This window comes from Odocoileus virginianus, chromosome 12 (assembly GCF_023699985.2).
Source record: "Odocoileus virginianus isolate 20LAN1187 ecotype Illinois chromosome 12, Ovbor_1.2, whole genome shotgun sequence".
Lineage (NCBI taxonomy): Eukaryota > Metazoa > Chordata > Mammalia > Artiodactyla > Cervidae > Odocoileus > Odocoileus virginianus.
The window spans coordinates 6,296,132-6,322,992 of NC_069685.1; the positions used below are offsets into that span (position 1 = coordinate 6,296,132).

Genomic DNA, 26,861 nt, shown 5'->3' on the forward strand with positions numbered 1-26,861 from the left:
CTTTCCCTAAGAAACAAATTTAACAGGGAACTGTGTCTTGTTATACTTTCTACTCAAGACTTGAATGAATATGTTCGTTTTCAGACTTTACGTCATAAAGGTCAGCAGTGATAAAATTCCTTAGCAGTTTAATTATTCTTGTAAATATTTTAATTCTGTTTAACAGAGATTGCTCCTGCTCGTGTCTTCTTTGTTATAATTATGTTTTAGAGACAGACACACCCATTGACACTTGGTTAACATTTCAATCCAATATTGAAAATGTTCTCTGTACAGATTACTTTAAATTGGATAGTACAATTGAGAGACAGTTCTGATGTGCACTTGCATCTCAGGCTCTTCCAGAATGTACATTTCATTTGATATATGTATCTTATGGCCTGTGACTATAACACAGTATAGTTAGGCCTTTTAAAAATAAACCTTGCATTTATGTTTAAATTTTAGTTTTAATCTCCTTTTTTCTTATTGTTTCCTTTTAATTCTTTTAGTTGAAGTATAGGTGACATGCAATATCATATTAGTTTAAGGTGTACAACATAGTAATTCAACATTTAAATACATTATGAATTGATCACTGCAAGTCTAGTAATCTGTTACCATACAGAGTTATCACAATATTATTGACTGTATTCCCTATACTGTACATTATATCCCTGTGACTTATTTACTTTATAATTGAAAGTTTGTACTGCTTAATCCTCTGGCCTATTTCATCCCCAATCCCTTATTGTTTCTTTCTTTAAGATAATTCTGAGAAAAAGTCATTTCTGCAATCTTCAGATACAGAGAGAAACAGTTTAGAATCAAGTATTAGCATCCTCACTCATCTGCCAATGCAGGAGACACAAGAGACACAGGTTCAATCTCTGGGTTGAGACTATCCCTTGGAATAGGAGATGGCAGCCCCAATCCAGTGTTCTTGCCTGGAAAATTCCATGGGCAGAGAGCCTGGAGGGTTACAGTCCACTGGGGTTGCAAAAGTCGGACGTGACTGGACACATACAGACACACACACATACACACACGCATCCTGCTTTCTTAATCTAGTTGCAGATTCTATTTTCCTTAGGTTAATTTGGATGTTGAGCTTTCCCCCATGCCCTATTAATGTTTTAAACAATTTCTCTAAAATATAAAGGTGTGATTCCACCAGAATCATGTATTGGGGTATCTTTCAACTCAAGAAAATCCTTAAGCATTTTCTTTTTTCAAGATGTGAAACAATTCTGTGGCTTCACAGTGAGATGTCTCTGTCTCATTTACTATAGACTGTTAAAGGTAAAATCAGCTTTTGTTTCCTTGTTATTAAATTCAGGAGCTAGTAGCTATTTCAGTAACCCACAAAAATGACTTAGCCTCCCTACCAATCAGTGTCTGCTAATGTTTTGAAGATATGTATGTAACACTTTGGAGTTTAAATTCCACAGTGCATCTTGAAAATCCATTGAGTTTTTCACTTTTTGAAGAGGAAGTATCTGGAAATATACTTCCTGTTCAGTTCTTCTTACAAGGATTTGAAAATCTGTTTATAGTTTGTCTCCTTTTTAACAGTGATTCTCAAACCACGTTACTGTCTTCTCTAAGCTTATATGAAAGAATAACAGTTTTCCTCAATACTTAGGGAAAGAGTAATAAATTAAGAGTTTTTGAATATTCGTTTTTCTCCAACAGTTGTGACTCGTTAACTTAGGAAATAGCTTTGTAAACACATAGTATAGATCTAATATTTCATGCTTTGTTTTTGTCTTTAAAATGATAACAATATTGATTACCATATGTTAATCTCATATCCACTTATGACTTAATTTCTGCCAGTAGGCAACATGGTGTGAATGCTTAAAACATTTAAGAACTTCATGTTGTCAGTGACATCCTTACCAGAGGTGGGAATCATTTCAATTACCCCATATACAGTTTGACTCCCATATCTTAATGGTGTTTATGGAGAGAAACAGAAAGCAAGAGACATTTCTTTTTCCCTTTTATAGTGTACAGGCTTAAATTTTTATTTGCTATAATAATACTTTTTATTTGATCATAACAGAGTACTCTCAATTTACCTATTAAGTGATTTTTCTTACAAATATTTGGATGCAAATTTCTAAGGAAGTGCACAAATTCTTGATTGCACCATTATTTGCTCTTGGCATCATACAGTTTGAGGAGAGAGAACCAGTGAGAAGGCTTTCATCTATACAATATTTGTTTCTGGGGAGAAGGAAGAAAAGTTTGAAGGTATTCTGTTCTCTCTAAATCCTTTTACAATTTATCTAATAGTCAGAAGTATTCTTATGGAATTATCAGAGTGTCTTTCACCTGGAGTTATTATTGGAAATTTATTTTGTTTATTCTTTTCCCCCCCTTGATTCCTTCATTTTAATTAGTTGTACTACTATCAAAGCCAAATCTATGTCTAGGAGACTTTCTTACAGATTTTTATTGAAAGATCACTTATCTTTTTTATTTCCCATGTATAATATTTAGAGAGTAAGAATCTTCTGGCCCTAGTTAAATATAACCCCCATTATTATGGAAGCCACCATACCAGACGCTTTATGTCTTAGAATAGTGACATTAATCTCCCAGTCAGCCATCACTCAAGGGTATGCTGCTGCTGCTAAGTCACTTCAGTCGTGTCCGACTCTGTGTGACCCCATAGACGGCAGCCCACCAGGCTCCCTGGTCCCTGGGATTCTCCAGGCAAGAACACTGGAGTGGGTTGCCATTGCCTTCTCTGACCCAGGGGTATAAAGAACCATTTAAAGTCATATAAAACCTATCCTTATAACTACATCTTCCCCTTTTTATTCCATTATAGTTTTTTTTTCCTTTTTACAACCAAAATTCTGACTTGTTAATAGAAATGTGATGTTTTTAGTCTCTTTCACTATTTATTTTAAAAGATCAGAAATGTGCTGTTGTGAAAAGCCACCTTAAGCATGAGATTGGAATCAGATTAAGCTGAGTTCCAGTTTCAGTTCCACCCTTTGCTGATCCTGTGACCCTGGGCAATTTACTTGTTTAGTCGCTAAGTCGTGTCCATCTCTTTGCAACCCCATGGAGCCTGTCAGGGTCCTTTGTATATGGGACTTCCCAGGCAAGAATACTGGAGTGGTTTGCCATTTCCTTTTCTAGGGGGTCTTCCCAACCCAGGGACCGAACCTGTGTCTCCTGCTTTGCCAGGTGGATTCTTTCTCACTGAGCCACCTGGGAAGCCCCGGGCAAGTTGCTTACTGTCTGAGAGCTTCACTTCCCACATGTTTAAGTGAGAATAGTTACATGTTTAAGTGAGAATAGTCACAGGGCTGTGAGGGTTAGGGCTGATGCATACGGCACGCTGAATGGACGTAAGTGCAGCCCAGATTATTCCCACTCCTCCCCCATTTCACATGGATCTGGTTGGTCAGGCCAGTATGGGGACTTTACAGGTATTTTTCTTAAAGAACCAGAAATCCAACTATCTGCAGTATTTTAGATTGGAAATCAGAACTTTTCAAACATGAATATTCAGAGTCCTAATTCATGTCGTCTTGAAGGTGAAAGTGAAGTCAGTCAGTCATGTCTGACTCTTTGCAACCCCATGCACTACACCTACCAGGCTCCTCCACCCGTGGGATTTTCCAGGCAAGAGTACTGGAGTGGGGTGCCATTTTCTTCTTCAGGGGATTTTCCCAACCTTGGGATCAAACCTGGGTCTCCTGCAGTGCAGGCAGATGCTTTACTGTCTGAGCCATCAGGCAAGCCTTATTCTTCCTAAAATATTAAAATAGAAACCTGTCATTCACCCACTTAATCAGGGCTTTTATTTTTAGCAGCTTTTTTTTTGGTTAAAAACTTATTAGATATAATTCACATATCATCTAATTCACCTGTTTATACAGTTCAGTAGTTTTTAGTATATTCACAGTGTTGTGCAACCATCACCATAATCAGTTTTGGAGCATTTCATCTCTCCAGGAAAAATTCCTGAACCCTTTCACCCTGACCTCTCATCCTCCCCAGCCCTAGGAATCCACAAATTCACACTCTGTCTTTCTATAGATTGCCTGTTCTGATCATCCCATGTGAATGGAGTCATTGAATATGTGATCTTCTTGTGACTAATCTTCTTTTGCTTAACATGGTGTTTTCAAGGTTCATCCATGGATAGCATGTATCAGTGCTTCATCCTTGTTGTTGCTGAATAATATTACATTGTGTGGCTGTACCACATGTTACTTATCCACTTGTCAGTTGATGGATTTGGGGGTTATTTCTACGTTTTGACTATTATGAATAATAGTATTATAAAAATTTTTTAACAAGTGTCTATGTGAATGTATGTTTGAACTTTTCTTGGGTTTTCAACTAAGGGTGGGATTTCTGGGTCATGGGGTAACTGTTTTCAAAGAAGATGTACCATTTTACATTCATACCAGCAGTGCATGAGGATTCCATTTTCTCCACATCTTTTCCCACACTTATTATTACCCTGCTTTTTCAATTACAGCCATCCTAGTGAGCATCAAATGGTATTTTGTTGCAGAGTCTTAGCTGCATCTTTAAGTTGAGTATATGACTCATGCTTTGGTATTACCTGGTCAATGCTGAGAGTGATGCATTGGGGAAGTTAAGCCTTATATTGCAGAATCTTCTCTCTTCTTTGAATACCTGGTGAACAGAACTGCCCTAGGCTCTTTTTTGCTCCTATGATTTCTGTTTCATCTTCTGATTTGCAGTTTTCAGTTTCTAGCCCTTCTCTTGGGTTAATGAGCTCTCCTCTAGCCACCGCTCTCTATAGGTACTATCGCAGAGTGAAGAGAACCATTGCAAGCTTTTCATTTTTGCCTTTCCTTCATCCATCCTTCTTGAGAGATTTTCTCCAAACAGAATAATGGAGCATGTTTCTAAAATAATTCTGTTTCTGAACATTTATATACTAAGTTCTCAGGATACAGTATTTCTTGTTCATAACTCTTCATCTGTCATTTTCTGAGCATGTTGTCCCTCCTAGTCTGTCTATAATCTTCTCCTGAAACACTGATTTTAGGAATCCTGTGTACCTCCTAAATCTATTCTCCATTGCTTTTCATTTTTATCTTGATCTCTGTGTTTTTAAAAATTTTGTCAACTTATTTTTTAGATTACAAATCCAGTTTTCAGCAGTGTCTGTTCTGTTTTTTTATGGATTACCCATTTAATCTTTTATATTTATAGTCATATTTAATTTCCAAGAACTGTTTCTTATTCTCCAATTGCTCCTTTTTCATGACAGAATCTTCTTCTTTTGTAGATGTGACATGCTTTTTCATGTATGAGAATGAAATAGTCCCTTCCATTCCCTAAATTTTCCTTTAATTCAAAAGTAATTGTTCATCTTGGTCTTTCTATTTTATATTATTGATTTCCCTAAGATGTTTGCTTATTTTGTAGGTACATGTTTATGAATAAAAGACTAAATTGACTGGTATATATAGTGGGTTTGTTTCTCCAGAAACGCTTTCCTCTGGATGATATAAATGCCTGTGTCAACAGGTATAGTAATGGATGTACCAATAGATGGACTTTTCAACCCCTTCCCCTCCCAAATTGCTAAAATAAGGAAGGAGTTAGATGTATCTGGAGATGGAGTAGTTTACTGTATTTTTCCTCTAGGACCTGTCTTTCTTCTTCATCTCTAAATTTCTGGGACTGAAGTTACCATCAGTCATAAATTACCTTAAACTCTAGTCTTTTTCCCTCTCAAGCCCCAGGTCCTCCACAGGGAATCTTCCCAGGCGGATCACCAACTTTGTGTGGACAGCAGTTTTCTGCCTTTAGCTCAAAAGGAAAGCCTTGACTGGCTACTGGATATAATTGGTTGTTTCCTGACTAGATGATCACTCTGTTTCTTAAGCTTAATTTTTAATTGCCTTAATTTATGAATGTTGCAAACAAACATATTTCACTTTGTGTCGCTGAGTCTAGGTATGGAGTGGTGTAGTGATGACAGGCAAACCTAAGATATCTGAAGGTCTGGTGTGCATAAATGACACAGAAGCTGTCCCAGAGCCAATTTCTGGTTCATGACTTTTGTATCAGTATGTTACAGTTCTTCCTCCTCATCCCCCAATGTTGTGTGTTTTAGCTGTCATTAAGAATGGACTTTGCATTGCAACAAAAAGGTGGATAATTGTATTTGAAAAGAAAATCAGCCACAATCCAGATTGGTATCCTATAAAATTATACCACAGTAAATCTCCTGCATATAGACAAGTTCCGTTCTGCGAGTGTGTTCATTAGTCCAGTTTGTTTGTAAGTATCCGACAAGATTAGCCTAGGTGCCCACCTAACATAATGTGCTGTACAGTACTGCACTGTAATAGGCTTATAATACTTTTCACACGAATAATACATAAAAACAAACACAAAATGTGAAACCTTTAGAAATAGTTATTTGCTTTTGGTTGCTCTAGGTCTTCATGGCTACACCCAGGCTTTCTCTGGTTGCGTGAGCGGGGCTGCTCTTCTGCATGACGCCCAGGCTCTGCCTGCAGTGGCTTCTCTTGTTGTGGAGCACACCTGGGCAGCTGTGGCCACGGCCTTTAGTTGCTCCGTGGCCTGTGGTCTCTTCCCAGACTGGGGATCGAACCCATGTCCTCTGCATTGGCAGGCAGATTCTTATTCACTGTACCATCAGGGAAATCCCCAAAACATTTTTAAGATATACGTTATCTTACAGTATAGTAACTTGAAAAGTACAGTAGTACCTGGTACATCTCTGCTGCTTTTACGCTTGCTTCCAGACATACTGGGCCTGAACTAAAGGCAGTGAACTACTGTGCTCTATACAGTACTGGACGGTAAAGTACACAACAGCACAGCCGCTTGCAGAGGATGCACGTGTGTGGCCGCGCACACCAGACACATGAGCTGACTTTCATGATTGGGCATGCCAGCGCACATTCACACCTCTGAAAGTTCACAACTTGAAGGTTCAAATGTAGGGGGCTCACTGTAATTCTCTGCAGTCACTTTGTTCTCTTTCAGAACTTTCACTCTGACGGTATAGGAATTAACAACAAAGGTATTAACGACAGACAGTGTTCAACAGCATTCACACTTGTCTCACTGTCTGTTCATTTTAAAATGAATTGTCCCTACCATTATGTCCATACTCCGTTGAGCCTATAAATTTAATGTTGCTAGCTTAAGATTATTGAGAGCACTAGGTACTGAATAGAAATTATTTGCGCAGCTCAGACATCTTGTTATAAGATGCCCAAGTCAAAATCTTCTGTATTCTTAGCAGTTTATTAGAGGGTGTTTGTAGGTTTTATGGAGCTGAAGAAAACCCCTCGGAAACAGTTGGAAGGAATTTGAGGCCCTGGATTCAGTCTCTAAACAATACACTGTCTGATGCTGAAATATAAGCATGGCTCGTGGTAGACAGTATTTCTGTACATTTACTCTGTAGTTCATCAAACATGTGGGACTGCCAGCCTTCTGATGTGGTGGGAAGAGCAGGGACTTTGGGGTTCTTCAAATCCAGGTTGAAAACTTGTACTCCTTTTTTGTTTAACTAGCTTCTCTGAGACTGTTTTCTCATTAGTAGTATGGGAAAGACTTGCATGATGGGACTTCTGTGAAGATTAAGCAAGAATGTATTAAGAACGCCTCTAACATAGTAAACACAGATAATCTTGATGATGTGATCACTCACCTAGAGCCAGACATCCTGGAATGCAAAGTCAAGTGGGTCTTAGGAAGCATCACTACAAAGCTAGTGAAGGTGATGGAATCCCAGTAGAGCTATTTCAAATCCTAAAAGATGATGCTGTGAAAATGCTGCACTCAATATGCCAGCAAATTTGGAAAACTCAGCAGTGGCCACAGGACTAGAAAAGGTCAGTTTTCCTTCTAATCCCAAAGAAAGGCAATGCCAAAGAATGCTCAAACTACCACACAATTGCACTCATCTCACACGCTAGCAAAGTAATGCTCAAAATTCTCTAAGCCAGTCTTCAAAAGTATGTGAACTGTGAACTTCCAGATGTTCAAGCTGGATTTAGAAAAGGCAGAGGAACCAGAGATCAAATTGCCAACATCCATTGGATCATCAAAAAAGCAAGAGAATTCCAGAAAAGTATCTACTTCTGCTTTATTGACTATGCCAAAGCCTTTGACTGTGTGGATCACAATAAACTGTGGAAAATTCTTAAAAGAGATGGGAATACCAGACCACCTGACCTGCTTCTTGAGAAATCTGTATGCAAGCCAGGAAGCAACAGTTAGAACTTGACATGGAACGACAGACTGATTCCAAATAGGAAAAGGAGTATGTCAAGGCTGTATACTGTCACCCTGCTTATTTAACTTATATGCAGAGTACATCATGAGAAATGCTGGGCTGGAAGAAGCACAAGCTGGAATCAAGATTGCTGGGAGAAATATCAATAATCTCAGATCTGCAGATGACACATACCTTTATGGCAGGAAACAAAGAAGAATTAAAGAGCCTTTTGATGAAAGTGAAAGAGGAGAGTGAAAAAGTTGGCTTAAAACTCAGCATTCAGAAAACTAAGATCATGGCATCTGGTCCTATCACTTCATGGCAAACAGATGGGGAAACAATGGAAACAGTGAGAGACTTTATTTTTCTGGGCTCCAAAATCACTGCAGACAGTGATTGCAGCCATGAAATTAAAAGACGCTTGCTCCTTGGAAGAAAAGCTATGACCAACCTGGACAGCATATTAAAAAGCAGAGACATTACTTTGCCAACAAAGGTCTGTTTAGTCAAAGCTCTGATTTTTCCAGTAGTCATGTATGGATGTGAGACTTGGACTATGAAGAAAGCTGAGGGCCAAAGAATTGATGCTTTTGAACTGTGGTGTTGCAGAAGATTCTTGAGAGTCCCTTGGACTGCAAAGAGATCCAACAAGTCCATCCTAAAGGAAATCAACCCTGAATATTCACTGGAAGGACTGATGCTGAAGCTGAAACTCCAATTCTTTGGCCACCTGATGCGAAGAACTGACTCATTGGAAAAGACCCTGATGCTGGGAAAGCTTGAAGGCAGGAGGAGAAGGGGACAACAGAGCATGAGATGGTTGGATGGCATCACTGACTCAATGGACGTGAGTTTGAGTAAACTCTGGGAGTTGGTGATGGACATGGAGGCCCGGCATGCTGGGGTCACAAAGAGTCAGACACGACTGAGCAACTTAACTGAACTGAAATGAGTAACAGCTGTCATTGGTGGTGGTGTTGGCATACTAATAGCCAGTTCTCGAATGGATCTCAGTTGTTTTTTGTGACCTGGGACCCACAGATATGAGCCCTTTGTGCAGCTTCCTGTGCTTTTTTTGTGATAATTGCATTGCCTCCCCACCCCAACTTTAAGGAGTGCATTTTTAATCATATGAATATGTTTCTACTAATTCTGCAATTCTGAAGTAGCACTTCAAAATGCTTCCATTCCAAATAAAAATTATTTGAAGCCTTCCCATGGTAACTCACAATCTCTTCTCTATGAATTAATGACAGCCATTGCCTGCTGCCCCCTCCAAAAAAACCACAAAGCAACGCAAAGCCTATCCAGTTTGCAGAGGTGTTGGGGAGGTTTCATAGCAGTGTATTCAGTGACAGATACTTTCGTTTACCTCCTGTGTGTAAGTGGCTCTGCCAGGCATTACAGGGTATACAAGGCCTTGTCCTGGAGGAACTGAGAGCATGAAGACGTACATAAAGGGCAGTTTTTATTGATTTTGTTTTTTTTAATTGGAGTGTAATTGCTTTGCAATATGGTGTTAGTTTCTGCTGTATTAGAGCATGAGTCAGTTTTATACACAAATATCGCCTTCCTCCCATCCCGTCCCCGTCTCTCCCTCTCGGTCATCACAGAGCACCAAGCTGAGCTCCCTGTTGTTTAGCTCCCAAGTCATTGTCTGATTCTTGCAATTCCATGGGCTGTCGCCTGCCAGGGGATTTCCCAGGCAAGGATACTGGTGTGGGTAGGGAATTCTCCAGGAATCTTCCTGACCCAGGGATTGAACCCACATCTCCTGCATTGCTGAGTCACCAGAGAAGCCCTGAGCTCCCTATGTCATATAGCAGTTTCTCACTAGCTATCTATTTTACAGATGGTAGTGTATATGTGTCCATGCTGCTCTCTCAACTCATGCCTCCCTCTCCTTCCGCCGCTGTGTCCACATGTCCATTCTCTACATCTGCATCTCTATTCCTGCTCTGCAAATAGGTTCATCTGTACCATTTTCTAGGTTCTACATATATGCCTTAATATATGGTATTTATTTTTCTGACTGCTTCACTCTGTGTGTCCGTCCACATCTCTACAAATGACTGAGTTTTGTTCCTTTTTATGGCTGAGTAATGTTCCCTTTTATGTATGAACCATATCTTCTGATTAGAATTATAACGTAAGTCAAAATGTGCTAAGTGCCAGCAGGTCCGGGGCACTATGTCTGTTGGTGGGCGTGGAGGGGAAGCGTTATTTCTGCCCGTGGGAAACATAAGGCTTCAAGCAGAGATGGCAGGTGCCTCTGGAGCTTCCTCTCACCCGAAGGTCATGTGTGTTGAGAACTGTGAATAGGAAGAACTGAGCCACACAGCTGAAGAGCAGAGAAGGCTCCTGGGCATGCTCCTCGTTTGTGTCCTGGCAGCACTTTGGAGGTGCTGGTGTGGGTGGCAGCTTGTTAATGGAATGGAGAGGAAGGAGCCAGGTAGGCTGGAACTTGCAGGAAGTCACGTGCTGCTGTGCAGAGAATACATTCTCTACCCTTCTGTAAGGTGATGTGGCAAGGCTTGGATGTGGCCTGACCTTTTTCATCATTTCAGATAAGAGGCCAAGACTCCCCCACTGTGGATAAAAATCTGTTTGAAGATTCAGATCAGAAACTTCTCAGCTATGTAGGAGGTTCGCTCACCAGAGTGATGTGCCTGCTATTTGGATAGTGTGATCTTCCCTTTGTTTCCTCCTTCCCCAGGTAATGGATTCTCTTGGTTACAGTGATTTCTGTTATTTGCTTACTTTGCAGAATCAATTCTAGAAAGGTAAAACCTTGTTGTGACATCTTCAAAATCATCCTGAACTAAAGGAAGGGGAGCTGTGAGATTGGACCTTTTGCCGTTAAAGGGTAGAGAAGGAAATGGCAACCCACTCCAGTGCTCTTGCCTGGAAAATCCCATGGACAGAGGAGCCTGGTGGGCTACAGTCCATGGGGTGGCGAAGAGTCGGGCATGACTGAGCGACTTCACTTTCACTTTTCACTTTCATGCATTGAGAAAGGAAATGGCAACCCACTCCAGCATTCTTGCCTGGAGAATCCCAGGGACGGGGGAGCCTGGTGGGCTGCCGTCTATGGGGTCGCACAGAGTCAGACACGACTGAAGTGACTTAGCAGCAGCAGCAGCAGTCCTTAAAGGGGGGAAAAATCATCTTTATTTTTACCCTAATAGCTGAAAAGGCAACCTATGGTTAGAGATGTTACCTATCCTTTGATAACTTGAAATAACACATTTAATCTTTGTTTTCTGGATGCTTGTGAAAGAAATCCATAACATCCTAAAATATGGAAGCAGATTTCAATAATTTCAGAAACAGATACAGCATCTGTATTTAATCTATTTAGTTTCTTTCTTTATATCACTCATTCATACTCCTCAGGAAATTCATATTAGAATTCTTGAGTCTCAGAAAATGACTTTGAGGGCTTAACACCCTCAGAATGAACTTTAACCGGAAAAGATGGAAGGATGGGAGGGGTGGTGATCCTTGGTGGGCACAGGTTTTCATCTTGAAGGAACTACCTCTGTCTGCCTTTTAGTTCTTTCTCTCCCTTCTGCTGCTTGCATTTAGGGCTTATTTATCACTTCTGTCAGAGGCTGCAATGGGAAAATGAAAAAAAGTGAAAATCATATTTATTAATTTTTCATAGTAGCCCTTGGTTCAAAAGAAGGGGAAGGGGAAAGAGACTGGAGCTGCTGGATGAGGGAAGACTTGGAAATTATTTATTAGTACATTCCTGCCCTCTTGACCAGTAATAGGCCAGCAAAAAATCCTACAGAATTAAAATAATCCATATTGGACAAAGGCTGATTACCTTTTGGATAATTCTACCCACAGTATTATGAACTCTGTGAATATTGTGTATCCCTCATATTATCATCATAGTAGTGAACATTTATTGAGCATTTATCGTGTTCAGCCACCACACCATCCTTAATATGCACCTCTTCATTTAATCCTCATTCAGTATGATGAGATGCGTGCTACTCTGGTGATTTTCCCACCTTTTACAGACGTGGATGCTGAGACTTACAAAGGCTGCTACCTTCCTAAGGTCATTCAGGTCATAAACAGTGGAGCAAGAACTCAAAACAAGGCCCATCTGATCTAGAGTGCTCTTAACCTCTCTCTCGGTTGTCATTGTGAAATAGCAGCTGATTTCCCATCTTGGCTGCCACCCATTAGTAGAGACCCAGAGGCACTACATGCACTCACCTCTTTTTGTGGAACCTTTAATCCTAAAATGCACAAATTAACCCAAACAATGCAAAGTCAAAGATAAATAAGTGATGGGGTTAAAGAAAGGACACATTTAATATAATCTTCAAAGATCAGGGTTTGACCTGTTTGCGTACCGTGCTGGCCCTATCCCAGCTGGAGTTCAGTTCGTTAGAGAAGTGCCACCCACATGTCAAACGTGGCGCTGGACACAGAGCTGCAAATACTAACTTTGTAAAGGAACCTTGGGTTCCCAGAGGAGGGCGTGGTGATAATGAGATAGCACTGGTCATACTAAGGCACCAGATATCAAGTCTGATTTTGTAAGAAGCGCTTCACCCTTAAATTAGTTTGGGAAATGCTAGTTAAACAAAGGTAAACAAAAATGTTAATTGAAGATTTTTTAGAGCCTTTGAGGTACTAATATGCTTTGTAACTACCCTAGAGGTTTTTATATTAATAAATTGGGAAATACTGAAAGCAATCCCTGTTATTGGGTCACTTCCTCAGGTTACCTTTCTTGAAGCATATCTTATTCCAGGTAAAATTTACACCTCCTTTAGAAAAGCCCATAGGATTGCCCCTAGTATTTTAAATATGGGTCTAATATTTTTAATTTGGCAGTAGGGGAAATAGAGATTTATACTTAACTAAAAGGTCTCTTTATCCCTTCTTAAATCACAAGTTTCACTTGCTGAAAAAAGTGAGATTGTGTAACAAGAAGAGTTATGAAAGTAATTACTAAGAGACTCAGTAGGGAGCTTGCGGTGGGAGCAGCAGTGAGGGTTGAGGACAGCCTGCTGTGAAGCCTGCTTCCGTCTGCTCCCCTCGTCGCCTTCCTCCCAGGCCCTCAGTGGCACTGATGAAATGCCCATCTTCCTAACGTTTCTGCCGAATTCACTTTGCGGTGAAAAGGGGCAGTGTGGATGGTGGCTCCAATTTTCACCTCTGAAACGGACATAAAAATCAGAAAAAGTAGTGAGTTGCGCTCAACAATCAAAATTGTTGAACTATTTGAAGGAAGAATTATTAAAAAGAAGTAGCAGCCTGTTATCAAATAGCTGATTCTTCTTCCAGTTCAAATGTGCTGTGTAGGTTTTCATCTTCTGTGTGGAGTTTGGTTTGGTGAGAGCTCCTTTGAGACAAGAGAATAGACCAAATGTGGGTCATTTTAGTGCAGAGATGGCTCAAACCACTAGGGTGTAAAAATTATGGGACTTCTGTGTGTGTGCTCAGTCGTGTCTGACTCTTTGTGACCCCACGGTCTATAGCCCACCAGGTTCCTCTGCCCATGGACTTTTCCCGGCAAGAATAGTGGAGTGGGTTGCCATTTCCTTCTCCAGGGTGTTTTCCCAACCCACGGATCTAACCCACTTCTCTTACATCTCCTGCATTGGCAGGCAGATTCTTTACCACTAGCGCCACCTGGGAATTTAAAATGGGAATTTTAAGGAGACCCATTTTTTTTTTTTTAGCAATGTCAGATATATCAAGGAGCCAACTATAGCCTGAAGGATGCAGGCGGAAGGGATTGAGAGGGCTTTGGATGTTACCATTATCAACAGACATTTGCAGAGGGTGACTGTGAAGCAGAGTCTGAGTCCTATTTTCATCATCCGCACTGAAAAGTGGTAGAAACATGCCTGATACTAAATACAGCATTATTTGGTATTGCTCAATGTCAAGTGAATGGTAGAGCTTGTATAAGAGTTCTGATAGGATGTATTAGGCAGAATGATGCTCCCCCCTTGAAGATGTCATGGTCTAATCCCCAAAACCTGTGACTGTGTTATATCGCATGGCAAAGAAGAACAATTTTGCTTATCCACTGATCCTGAGGTAACGTTATTTTGGATTATCCCAGCAGGCCCAGTGTAATCAATAATAAGGAATCTGTACATTGGAAAAGGGAGACAGAAGAAGTCAGAGATTTAAAGATGCTACATTGTTGGAGGAAGGGACCACAAGCCCAGGGAATGCAGGTGACCCTAAGAAGTTGAAAAGGGCAGGGAAACTGACACTCCCCTAGAAACTCCAGACGGAATATAGCCATGCACACACCTTAATTTTAGCCTAGTGAAACCTATTATAACTTTCTGTAAGATAATAAATACATCTTTGTTGTTTTAAGCCACCAAGTTTTAAGTTAATTTCTTACAGCAGTGATTGTTCTTGTTGTTGCTTGGCCGCTCAGTCGTCTCCAAATCTTTGCGGCCCCATGAACTGCAGCATGCCTGGCTTCTCTCTGCCCTTCTCCATCTCCCAGAGCTTGCTCAAACTCATGTGCATTGAGTCAGTGATGCCATCCAACTATCTCATTGTCTGTCATCCCCTTCTCCTCCTGCGTTCAGTCTTTATCAGCATCAGGGTCTTTTCTAATGAGTCGACCCTTCACATCAGGTGGCCAAAGTATTGTAGCTTCAGCTTCAGCATCAGTGATAGGAAACTAATACAAGGATGCTGAAGAGAAAGAAGAGTCAAGGGTGGTTTCATGAAGAAGGTAGTTCTTGAACCAGGCATGGAAGACAGTAAGAATGGTCATAACAGGATTAGAGTCATCGAGTTTGTGTTCCAGATACTGAGCTAAGCTCCTTATACCTTTTAGTTCATTTATCTGCACAAAGCTCTATAAAGATAAAATTTGTTCCCATGCGTAGATGAGAAAACTGAGGGTTAGAGAGGTTAGGTAACTTATGTAATCACTAATGTTCGGTACCAGTCACTCAGTTCAGTTCAGTCGCTCAGTCATCTCCGACTCTTCGCGACTCCATGGACCAGAGCACGCCAGGCCTCCCTGTCCATGGTCAACTCCCGGAGTTTACTCAAACTCAGGTCCATTGAGTTGGTGATGCCATCCAACTATCTCATCATCTGTCATCCCCTTCTCATCCTGCCTTCAATCTTTACCAGCATCAGGGTCTTTTCCAATGAGTCAGCTCTTCCCATCAGGTGGCCAAAGTACTGGAGTTTCAGCTTCAACATCAGATCTTCCAATGAACACCCAGGACTGATCTCCTTTAGGACAGACTGGTTGGATCTCCTTGTAGTCCAAGGGTCTCTCAAGAGTCTTCTCCAACACCACAGTTCAAAAGCATCAATTCTTCAGTGCTCAGCTTTCTTTATAGTCCAACTCTCACATCCATACATGACTACTGGAAAGCCTATAGCCTTGACTAGATGGACCTTTGTTGACAAAGTAATGTCTCTGCTTTTTAATATGCTGTCTAGGTTGGTCATGACTTTCCTTCCAAGGAGCAAGTGTCTTTTAATTTCATGGCTGCAATCACCATCTGCAGTGTATTTGGAGCTCAAAAAATAAAGTCTGTCACTGTTTCCACTGTTTCCCCATCTATCTGCCATGAAGTGATGGGACCAGATGCCATGATCTTACTTTTCTGAATGTTGAGCTTTAAGCCAACTTTTTCACTCTCCTCTTTCACTTTCATCAAGAGGCTCTATAGTTCTTCACTTTCTGCCATAGGGTGGAGTCATCTGCATTTCTGAGGTTATTGATATTTCTCCCAGCAATCTTGATTACAGCTTGTGCTTCCTTCAGCCCAGTGTTTCTCATGATGTACTCTGCATAGAAGTTAAATAAGCAGGCTGACAGTATACAGCCTTGACATACTCCTTTCCTGATTTGGAACCAGTCTGTTGTTCCATGTCCAGTTCTAACTGTTGCTTCCTGACCTGCATACAGATTTCTCAAGAGGCAGGTCAGGTGGTCTGGTATTCCCATCTCTTTAAGAATTTTCCACAGTTGTTGTGGTCCACACAGTCAAAGGCTTTGGTGTAGCCAATAAAGTAGAAATAGATATTTTTCTAGAACTCTATTGCTTTTTCTATGATCCGGCAGATGTTGGCAATTTGATCTCTGGTTCCTCTGCCTTTTCTAAATCCAGCTTGAACATCTGGAAGTTCACGATTCACGTATTGCTGAAGCCTGGCTTGAGAATTTTGAGCATTACTTTGCTAGCGTGTGAGGTGAGTGCAATTGTGTGGTAGTTTGAACATTCCTTGGCATTGCCTTTCTTTGGGATTAGAAGGAAAACTGATCTTTTCTAGTCCTGTGACCACTGCTGAGTTTTCCAAATTTGCTGACATATTGAGTGTAACACTTTCACAGCATCATCTTTTAGGATTTGAAATAGCTCAATTGGAATTCCATCACCTCCACTAGCTTTGTTCCTAGTGATGCTTTCTAAGGCCCACTTGACTCAAATTCCAGAATCTCTGGCTCTAGGTGAGTGGTCACACCATTATGATTATCTGGGTCATGAAGATCTTTTTGTACAGTTCTTCTATGTACTCTTGCCACCTCTTCAAATATCTTCTGCTTCTGTTAGGTCCATACCATTTCTGTCCTTTATTAAGCCCATCTTTGCAAGAAATGTTCCCTTGGTATCCCTAATTTTCTTGAGGAGATCTCTAGTCTTTCCCATTCTATTGTTTTCCTTTATTTCTTTGCATTGATCACTGAGGAAGGCTTTCTTATCTCTCCTTGCTATTCTTTGGAACTCTGCATTCAAATGGGCATATCTTTCCTTTTCTCCTTTGCTTTTGGCTTCTCTTTTTTTTTAACAGCTATTTGTAAGGCCTCCTCAGACAGCCATTTTGCTGTTTTGCATTTCTTTTTCTTGGGGATGGTCTTGATCCCTGTCTCCTGTACAATGTCACGAACCTCTGTTCATAGTTCATTAGGCACTCGGTCTATCAGATCTAATCCCTTAAATCTATTTCTCACTTCCACTGTATAATCGTAAGGGATTTGATTAGGTCATACCTGAATGGTCCAGTGGTTTTCCCTACTTTCTTCAATTTCAGTCTGAATTTGACAATAAGGAGTTCATGATCTGAGCCACAGTCAGCTCCCAGTCTTGTTTTTCCTGACTGTATAGAGCTTCTCCATCTTTGGCTGCAAAGAATATAATCAATCTGATTTCGGTGTTGGCCATCTGGTGATGTCCATGTGTAGAGTCTTCTATTCTGTTGTTGGAAGAGGGTGTTTGCTATGACCAGTGTGTTCTCTTGGCAAAACTCTATTGCCCTGCTTCATTCGGTACTCCCAGGCCAAATTTGCCTGTTACTCCAGCTGTTTCTTAACTTCCTGCTTTTGCATTCCAGTCCCCTATAATGAAAAGGACATCTTTTTTGGGTGTTAGTTCTAGAAGGTCTTGTAAGTCTTCATAGAACCCTTCAACTTCAGCTTCTACAGCATTAGTGGTCGGGGCATAGACTTGGGTTACCGTGATATTGAATGGTTTGCCTTGGAAATGAAGAGAGATCATTCTATCATTTTTGAGAGTACATCCAAGTACTGCATTTCAGACTCTTGTTGACTATGATGACTACTCCATTTCTTCTAAGGGATTCTAGCACACAGTAGTAGATATAATCTGAGTTAAATTAACCCATTCCAGTCCATTTTAGTTCACTGATTCCTTAAATGTCACCGTTCACTCTTGCCATCTCCTGTTTGACCACTTCCAATTTGCCTTGATTCATGGACCTAAAATTCCAGTTTCCTATGCACTATTGCTTTTTACAGCATCAGACCTTGCTTTCATCACCAGTCACATCCACAACTGGGTGTTGTTTTTGCTTTGTCTCCATCTCTTCATTCTTTCTGAAGTTATTCTACCGACCTGGGGAGCTCATCTTTCAGTGTTCTACCTTTTTGCGTTTTCATACTGTTCATGGGGTTCTCAAGGGAAGAATACTGAAGTGGTTTGTCATTCCCTTCTCCAGTGGACCACATTTTGTCAGAACTCTCCACCATGACCTGTCCATTTTGGGTGGCCCTACACAGCATGGCTTAGTTTCATTGACAAGGCTGTGGTCCATATGTTTAGGTTGGTTAGTTTTCTGTGATTGTGGTTTCAGTCTGTCTGCCTTCTGATGCCCTTTCTCAGTGCCTACCATCTTACTAGGTTTCTCTTACCTTGGACATGGGATATCTCTTCACGGCTGCTCCCACAAAGCGCAGCAGCTGCTCCTTACTAGTCAGCTATCTGTTAATAGTACTAGTAACTACTTCTAGTTAATAACTGTCCTTTTAACCCTAGATGGCAGCTGACATTTACTGAGTGCTCAGAATGCACAGGCAAAGTTCTAAGGATGCATCTGTCATTACCTCATAGAATTCTCTCAGATCTAGGGCACACAGTGATTTGTAATTTTTCTGAGGCATGGATTTATCTGGCCAAGCAATACAGCTGAATTGGAGAGGATGAGACAGGAACCAAAAATTGAGTCAAGACATCACCATCCAGACAAGTGCTGATCATAACCTGAAATGCAGGCAAAAGCAGTGGGCATGGGAAGGAGAAAACAGATTCCAGAGGCGGTCTGCTTCTTTACTGAAGCTTAGCTTGTATGTTGACAAAACTTACCTTCTGTCTCTGATTCCCCCTCCCTGTGATTAATGTGCTGCCTTTGCATGAGCTGAGGCATTTAATAATTAGAATTAATGAAAGGCGTCAGTATTGGCAGTGCTGTCAATCAGACTTTTCCACTTACCCACAGAAGCATGGGCAGTGCTGTGTAAACATCACTCACAGAAGTCTTTCATTCCTTGGATTAAGAGAGTAGTAACTTTCTTAAGTTCAACAACAACAGATATATTGTGTTGGCCAAAAAGCTCATTCGGGTTTTTCATAAGCTGTTACAGAAAAATACAAACCAACTTTTTTGGCCAACCCAGTATATGTATTGAAAGTTTACCACTTAAAAGAACAATATACTAGTCACTTACAAATAGCAGTGAATAGGAGAGAAGCAAAAGGCAAAGGAGAAAAGGAAAGATATACTCATTTGAATGCAGAGTTCCAAAGAATAGCACGAAGAGGTAAGAAAGGCTTTGTCAACAATCAGTGCAAAGAAATAGAGGAAAACAATAGAATGGGAAAGACTAGAGATCTTTTCAAGAAAATTAGAGATACCAAGGAAACATTTCATGCAAAGATGGGCCAAATAGTATGGACCTAAAATAAGCAGAAGATATTAAGAAGACATGGCAAGAATGCAGAGAAGAACTGTACAAAAAAAAAAGATCTTCATGACCCAGATAATCACAACGGTGTGATCACTCAGGTAGAGCCACACATCCTGGCATGTGAAGTGAAGTGGGCCTTAGGAAGCATCACTATGAGCAAAGCTAGTGGAGGTGATGGAATTCCAGTTGAGCTATTTCAAATCCTAAAAGACAATGCTGTGAAAGTGCTACACTCAATATGCCAGCAAATTTGAAAACTCAGCAGTGGCCACAGGACTGGAAAAAGTCAGTTTTCCTTCCAATCCCAGAGAAAGGCAATGCCAAAGATTGCTCAAACTACTATTCTAGTGCAAAGAATGCTCACAATTGCACTCATCTCACATGCTAACAAAGTAATGCTCAAAATTCTCCAAGCCAGGCTTCAGCAGTACATGAATCGTGAACTTCCAGATATTCAAGCTGCTTTTAGAAAAGGCAGAGGAACCAGAGATCAAATTGCCAACATCTGTTAGATTATCAAAAAAGCAAGAGAGTTCCAGAAAAACATCTATTTCTGCTTTATTGACTATGCCAAAGTCTTTGACTGTGTGGACCACAACAACTGTGGAAAATTCTGAAAGAGATGGGAATACCAGACCACCTGACCTGCCTCTTGAGAAATCTGTATGCAGGTCAGGAAGCAACAGTTAGAACTGGACATGGAACAACAGACTGGTTCCAAATCAGGAAAGGAGTATGTCAAGGCTGTATACTGTCAGCCTGCTTATTTAACTTCTATGCAGAGTACATCATGAGAAACACTGGGCTGGATGAAGCACAAGCTGAAAACAAGATTGCTGGGAGAAATATATCAATAACCTCAGATATGCAGATGACACCACTCTTATGGCAGAAAGTGAAGAAGAACTATAGAGCCTCTTGATGAAAGTGAAAGAGGAGAGTGAAAAAGTTGGCTTAAAGCTCAAAATTCAGAAAACTAAGATCATGGCATCCGGTCCCGTCACTTCATCGTAAATAGATGGGGAAACAGTGGAAACGGTGACAGACTATTTTGGGGGGCTCCAAAATCACTGCAGATGGTGACTGCAGCCATGAAATTAAAAGACACTTGCTCCTTGGAAGAAAAGTTATGACCAATCTAGACAGCATATTAAAAAGCAGAGACATTACTTTGCCAACAAAGGTCCATCTAGTCAAAGCTGTGCTTTTTCCAGTAATAATGTATGGATGTGACATTTGAACTATAAAGTAAGCTGAGCATTGAAGAATTGATGCTTTTGAACTGTGGTGTTGGAAAAGACTCTTGAGAGTCCCTTGGGCTGCAAGGAGATCCAACCAGTCTGTCCTAAAGGAAATCAGTCCTGGGTGTTCATTGGAAGGACTGATGTTGAAGCTAAAACTCCAATACTTTGGCCACCTGATGTGAAGAACTGACTCATTTGAAAAGACCCTGATTATGGGAAAGATTGAAGGCAGGATGAGAAGGGGACGACAGAGGATGAGATGATTGGATGGCATCACTGACTCAATGGACCTGAGTTTGAGTAAACTCCGGGAGTTGGTGATGGACAGGGAGGCCTGGTGTGCTGCAGTCCATGCGGTCTCAAAGAGTCAGACAGGACTGAGCAACTGAACTGTACTAAAGTGAAGTGATATTAGTCACTGTGGGAGTCTCAAAAGTGGCTAAAAATCAGTTTGGAAGTACACCTGAACAAAGTGTGGAATTTTAATTAGAAAGAGGAGGTGACTAGGTGTTAGCTGGTGTCAGTAATTTGTATAATGAATCCTGGATTCATTCCTAGTAAACATATTTGTCATTTTCTCAGGAAATGGCATTTAAAGATTTTAGGAAAGCCTCTGAAACTCTCATCTGAGATATATAAAATTCCGTCCATGTACTATTGAGGAGAACCAGTTTTGCCATCTCTTAAAGAGTCATTAGAGTAAGATTTGTGAACCCTGAGTATCTTCTCTCTTCTCATGGAGGAGTTCAGTGTTTAATTTATTCTGTTTGTGATAAGGTGTAAAGAATTCTTCTTCAGAACATGTAGATCTTTCAGTTAATACTGACTGTCATTGATCATTCTTTAAAATAACATAAAGTATTCATATTTACTTCCAAGCTGGAATGTGTAAGTAATGCTTGGAAGTGTGATGTGGAATCCCTTCACAGATAATAGTCATTCTAAAGAGAGATATTAGCACTCCAGTATGAAATACAGGAGAGATTCCTACTCTGTTTTGAGTGTGTCGATGTATTTTCACTCCTGGGGACTGAGTCTTCCCACAAATTTCAAAGAATGACCTAGGACCTTTTGTTGCCCACTTGAGCTAGTAATATAAGTCCTGAACCAATGGGGTTTGATTTTTCTCTCTAGTTAATTGATTAGAGCCAGATTCTCAAATCCCACATTTCTTAGAGTAGATTCTACTAAGTTCTGAGTTGGCCATTCTTCTTTTAATCAAAACAAAAGAGGACATCTGCATTTTTGTTATATTCATTTCAAAGTGTTATACTATTAGATTCAGAATCACCCTGAATAATTAGCAGTAGTAGAATCTGTCTCTCCATTTTCAAAAAGCTGTCCCTGCCAGTATAAGGGCCTATTTCTACAATGATGGTATACCATATAAATATATAAACATTGGGATCCTGAGTGTCCAGATTACTTAGGACCAGGAGTCATCATGGCAGGAAGATTTGGTCATCTGGAGCTCTCAGACCCGTGAAGCTTCCCAGCGCTGTCCTGATTCTGCTTTCTTGCCCGCTGCCTCCTCAGTTGTCCCTGTAACACCCACACATACAGAGTCTTGAACACCCTTTGCACCAGTTCTGCCTATGTTCTGCCTTTGTTGTTCTTTCAGGGTGTTCTTCCATTTCCTCAATGAGCTTTATTAACCAGGAGATGTGGATGAGTGGGAGCAGGAAGTCTAAGGTCTCTCTCTGTCTCTTGCATGGCGTGTATGTGTGTGTGAGAGAGAGAGAGAGAAAGAGTGAGTGACTTAAACCTACAAAGCTGTACACTTTCACACAGCCATCCAGCCATGCTGACTTTCACCTTGAAAGTATACTGCCAGCCTGGGTCCCTGGAGCTAGTGCATTGTCCACAGGAAATTTGCAGCATTGGGTAACTAAATTTTAGAGTTAGGCCATTCTTTTTTTGAATTTATTTTTAATTGAGGATAGTTGCTTTGTAATATTATGTTGGCTTCTGCCAATGAAAATCAAAACTACAATGGGGTATCACCTCACACTGGTCAGAATGGCTATCTTCAAAAAAAAAAAAAAACTACAAACAATAAAAGCTGGAGAGGGTGTGGAGAGAAGGGAACCCGCTTGCACTGTTGTTGGAAATGTACATTGATGCAACCACTATGGAGAACAATATGGAGATTTCTTTAAAAATTAGGAATAAAACTACCATATGACCCAGCAATCCCACTACTGGGCATATACCCTGAGAAAACCATAATTGAAAAAGGCCATTCTTATTTTCCGTAACTCTTTTCTTTGTGGAAATGGTGAGGCTTTGGGCTAGTAAATTATCTAAGTATGTAAAGATTTGGGAAGCCTTTGCAAGTATTTTCTCTCATAATTATTTAAAACTTAGAACTCTGAAAAATTGGGGGGAATATGCCAAAGAATACTTGATTTGAAATAAATAGAAACCATATGCTTAAAGTACTGTATGTAGTCAAGATGAAATGTCCATGTTTGCTATAGATCTGTTCTCATTTTTCTTAAGGGAATTTTAATCCAAATGTTTTATTATCATTGGCAAGATCCAGATTCTGAATCTACCCTCAGTGCTTTGTTTTGTTCAGTCTCAGCTTTTGGATCAAAATAACCACTTATTATTTTGCCAGAAATTCAGCATTAACACTAACGTATTTCTTGACAATTGCACAATAGTGTCGGCTATCATGAGAATTACTTTGCTTAAAATAAGTATATTAAAATGCAGACACACAACATGCACACAGTATATATTTATATGTTTTCAAGCTAAAAGATGGCTTATGGAAAAATGTGAAGTCCAGTTATTTGTGTATTTTAAGAAAAAAGCTTAAGCCAAGAACATGAATCTTAATTTGTTTTCCATTGCCAAGAGCCAAGATGGGGGAATACTTTAAGTAATGGATAATTTACCCTTACCCTCAAATTATCAAATATATGGGTCTTAGGAGTAACGTATTATAAGCACTGTGTATGCATATTTATGTGGAAATGTAACATGTGTACACTAAGAGTGAATTTGGGAGGAAACGTTTAAAATGTCATCCAACAGATTATCAAGTTATTGTCTCCAATTTTAATTACTTCTCCACAGGGAAGTACAGTGGGAAGGTATTTGTATTTTCTTAGAGCAGAAAGTATTAGAATGTTGGTAGAATGTCCTGTTTTAAGCAAGAATGAAGGAGAGCTATGAGCCATTTGCTTCCTGAACGGCTGCATTCCAGCTGTGCAGACTGATCACAGCACATCCGCCAATCGGAACAGGCCCTGGGGGGAACCTTGGAGGCTGAGTCTTGTTTACATGCATCGTGACTCTGTTTCTCCCCTCCTCCTGTGTGTTGTATGACTAGGAAGATTTGTAGGGGAATTCGCTATTACGTGCCTAAATGAGCTGTATGAAACTAAGACACCAGCCACAGCAAATTGTATTACGGGCACACTTAGCTCATCTTAGTTACAGGTAAGAGCTATTACTTTGTTATGAGGATAGCTGATGTGCATCTAGTTTCTGGCTTTACTTTGAGACAGTAGGCTTTACTTTTGTTAGCAAAACTAACAGGCTAAAAGCTGAAGAGAAACAGTAAAAAATGATTTAACATGTGCGCTGTATTCCTGACTTTAAATTTTGTAGTACTCAACAAATGAAAAACTAGATTTTTATTTAGAGGAGGGGTAAACTAAGTTAAATTAAAAGTTTTAAAAGTGGCAGTAACACTAAGTCACTGTGTAGAGAAATTGGAACCAGAAGCATATTAACCTCATGTGTTTGGGAGAGCCTTAGCTAAACAAATATGTTTTATTGTGGGTCTTTCTCCTTGTCAGGATTTCAGAGGACAGTATCTTCCTGTGTGCTAACTCCTTGATTTAAAAAGACATTTCTTTTTTATTAAGTACCCATTCAGAAAGAATTTGTATTTAACTATTGTAAATCTGATTCATTTTCTTTCATAATTTTCTCATAAAATTTCTTCAGAACTTTTAGAGAATGTTTTCGTTGTCTTTATGCTGCTGCATCAGCAGTAAAATTAAGGGGGGAAGAAAGGATTCTAGTCTAATCTTTGTTTAGCCACTAAATCATATCATGTTAGTGTTAATTCAGAAGATAGTTTAGAAAACTACCTTTTGATAATCTTGCATAGGATTTTTAAAAGTCATTCTATAAGACTTTATTGTGGTTTTACCAGTTGCTTACTTTCTTCTTTTTTTTTTTACCCATTGCTTTCTGTTGTTAGTTTTTCATTAATACTGCTATCTTGCTACTTCATTTATTTTTATGCATGTACTGAAGGAAAAATCATTAGTCAAAAAAAAAAAAAGGGCAACCTGTGGATTTTATGGTTCTTTCTCTTATATATAATAGTCTTCAGGTTGATGAAGCACATTTAGAGTAGTATGTAGAGGCACTTTTAAAAACGTCTAGCAGCTAGGCTTTGGCCTCTTATTCTGTAGCAGGATTTCTCCATTTTAACACTGTTGACATTTTCGGTGAGATTATTCTTTGTTGTAGTGGTTAGTAGCATCCCTGGTCTCTGCCGGCCAGACGCCAGTATCTCCTTCCTCCTGAACTGTGACAACCACAGACTATTTCCTGGCATTGCCAGGTGTCCCCTTGGGAGGAGGAGCAGAATCGCCCCTGGTCGAGAACCACTGCCTTGTAGCACTTTAGACCTAATTTTCTGTGAAACATGGAAATCCAACTTCTGAAAAGTTCTGGGTGATAGAGAGTTAAGGAGGAGGCTGTACTGGTCTCAGTGTATTTGCAGATGTAGCTGACTGCTCATTTCTTTCCCCTCCCCATCCTGTTAGAAACTTTTGCCAACCATGATTCATGGAATGATTTTTTTGAGCTGAGTAATTTGTGGCTTTTCAGTTTCCTTACTTTCTTTCCTTAGCTAAACTTGTTTTGATTTTAGCAAAGTGTTTAAAACAGCAAAGATCTTTGAAAATGAAATAATACATGTAATGATATATTTTCTAAGTAGATGATTTTTAACAAACCGTAAAAACTTTATATGCCTGTCCTTCTTTGTATCTTTCATAACTCCTCTGTCAGACAAATCCTCTCAACTCTGAAGGAGAGCCTTATGTAGGGGAAGACACAGCAACCTTTGAACAGTCCTTTGTGAAATCTGATGGTATGGCAGCTGGTATTTGAGAACTTCTTTTCTAAGACTTCTAAAGAGCATTTTAAAAATGTAACTGTCTTCTTTCTTTACAGATCGAAACGAACGAAATAAACCAGAGCATCGTTCTTCAAGGTATGAATTTATAGTTATAGTATTTAATAACTCTGTATATAGCTTCTCTTTTAGGAAATATTATTTGGAAGAAGTGCAAGTGTGCCTTTTTGAAACACTGTATATTTGAATCTTCCATGGCCCTCAGGCTTCACAAGGGAAATACTGTTCATTCTCAGAACAAACATTCTTTAAAAAGTATTGACTACCTGGAAGACATGTTTTATTTTGAGAATTTGTGTCAGTGACAGGTATATTTTTACAGAAAATTATTTTAATCCCTGTTTCTTTTCTTTTGTGGTTTATTTCCCTCCACTTTCTTTAATTGGTATTTTTATAAATGTGTACTGCTTTATTTTTCTAATTATGTATAAAGCTAGCATGAGCTTATAGAAATTTAAAAATTATTTTTTAAAGTAGAAATCATTAAAAAAAAATGTCTTTCATCAACTGGAAATGGCAGTATACTGCTAAAAATTTGATGTAATTAATTCTTTGTAGAGCTTATCAGTATATATATATATATTTATACTACAGTCCCTGGGATCACAAGGAGTTGGACATAACTGAGCAACTAACACTTGTCAAACTTATATGTGGAAAATTGTCTAACTTCCACTCTCTAGGCAAGAATGACAGATCTTTTTTGATTTTTTAACCTAGTTCTGTGAAGGATTGTAACTTTTTAATATCATTTTCACCTTATTCCACATTTTATCACTTTTTCTTTGTATTTTATATTGTGATAGTGTGATAGTGTTATTAGTCGCTCAGTCGTGTCTGACTCTTTGAGACCCCTTGGATTGTAACCCACCAGACTCCTCTGTCCATGGAATTCTCCAGGCAAGAATACTGGAGTGGGTTGCCATTTCCTTCTCCAGGGGATCTTCCCAACCCAGGGGT

General features: G+C 39.8%; 1 protein-coding gene across 10 annotated transcripts in view; it reads left to right on the plus strand.

Annotated features, from left to right (window-relative positions):
- The window catches only part of SH3D19 (SH3 domain containing 19), a 199,395-nt gene that overhangs the window by 69,495 nt on the left and 103,039 nt on the right, over window positions 1–26,861 (plus strand). For 6 of the 10 annotated variants that reach the window (XM_070474759.1, XM_070474755.1, XM_070474756.1 and 3 more), the window contains exon 2: window positions 25,940–25,979. In XM_070474759.1, coding sequence (XP_070330860.1) covers window positions 25,940–25,979 — 40 coding nt within the window. Of the gene's footprint in view, window positions 1–10,902; window positions 10,971–24,090; window positions 24,182–25,603; window positions 25,857–25,939; window positions 25,980–26,861 lie in introns of those variants that run through there. The other 4 variants (XM_020878195.2, XM_070474757.1, XM_020878196.2 and 1 more) reach the window with 4 other exon arrangements.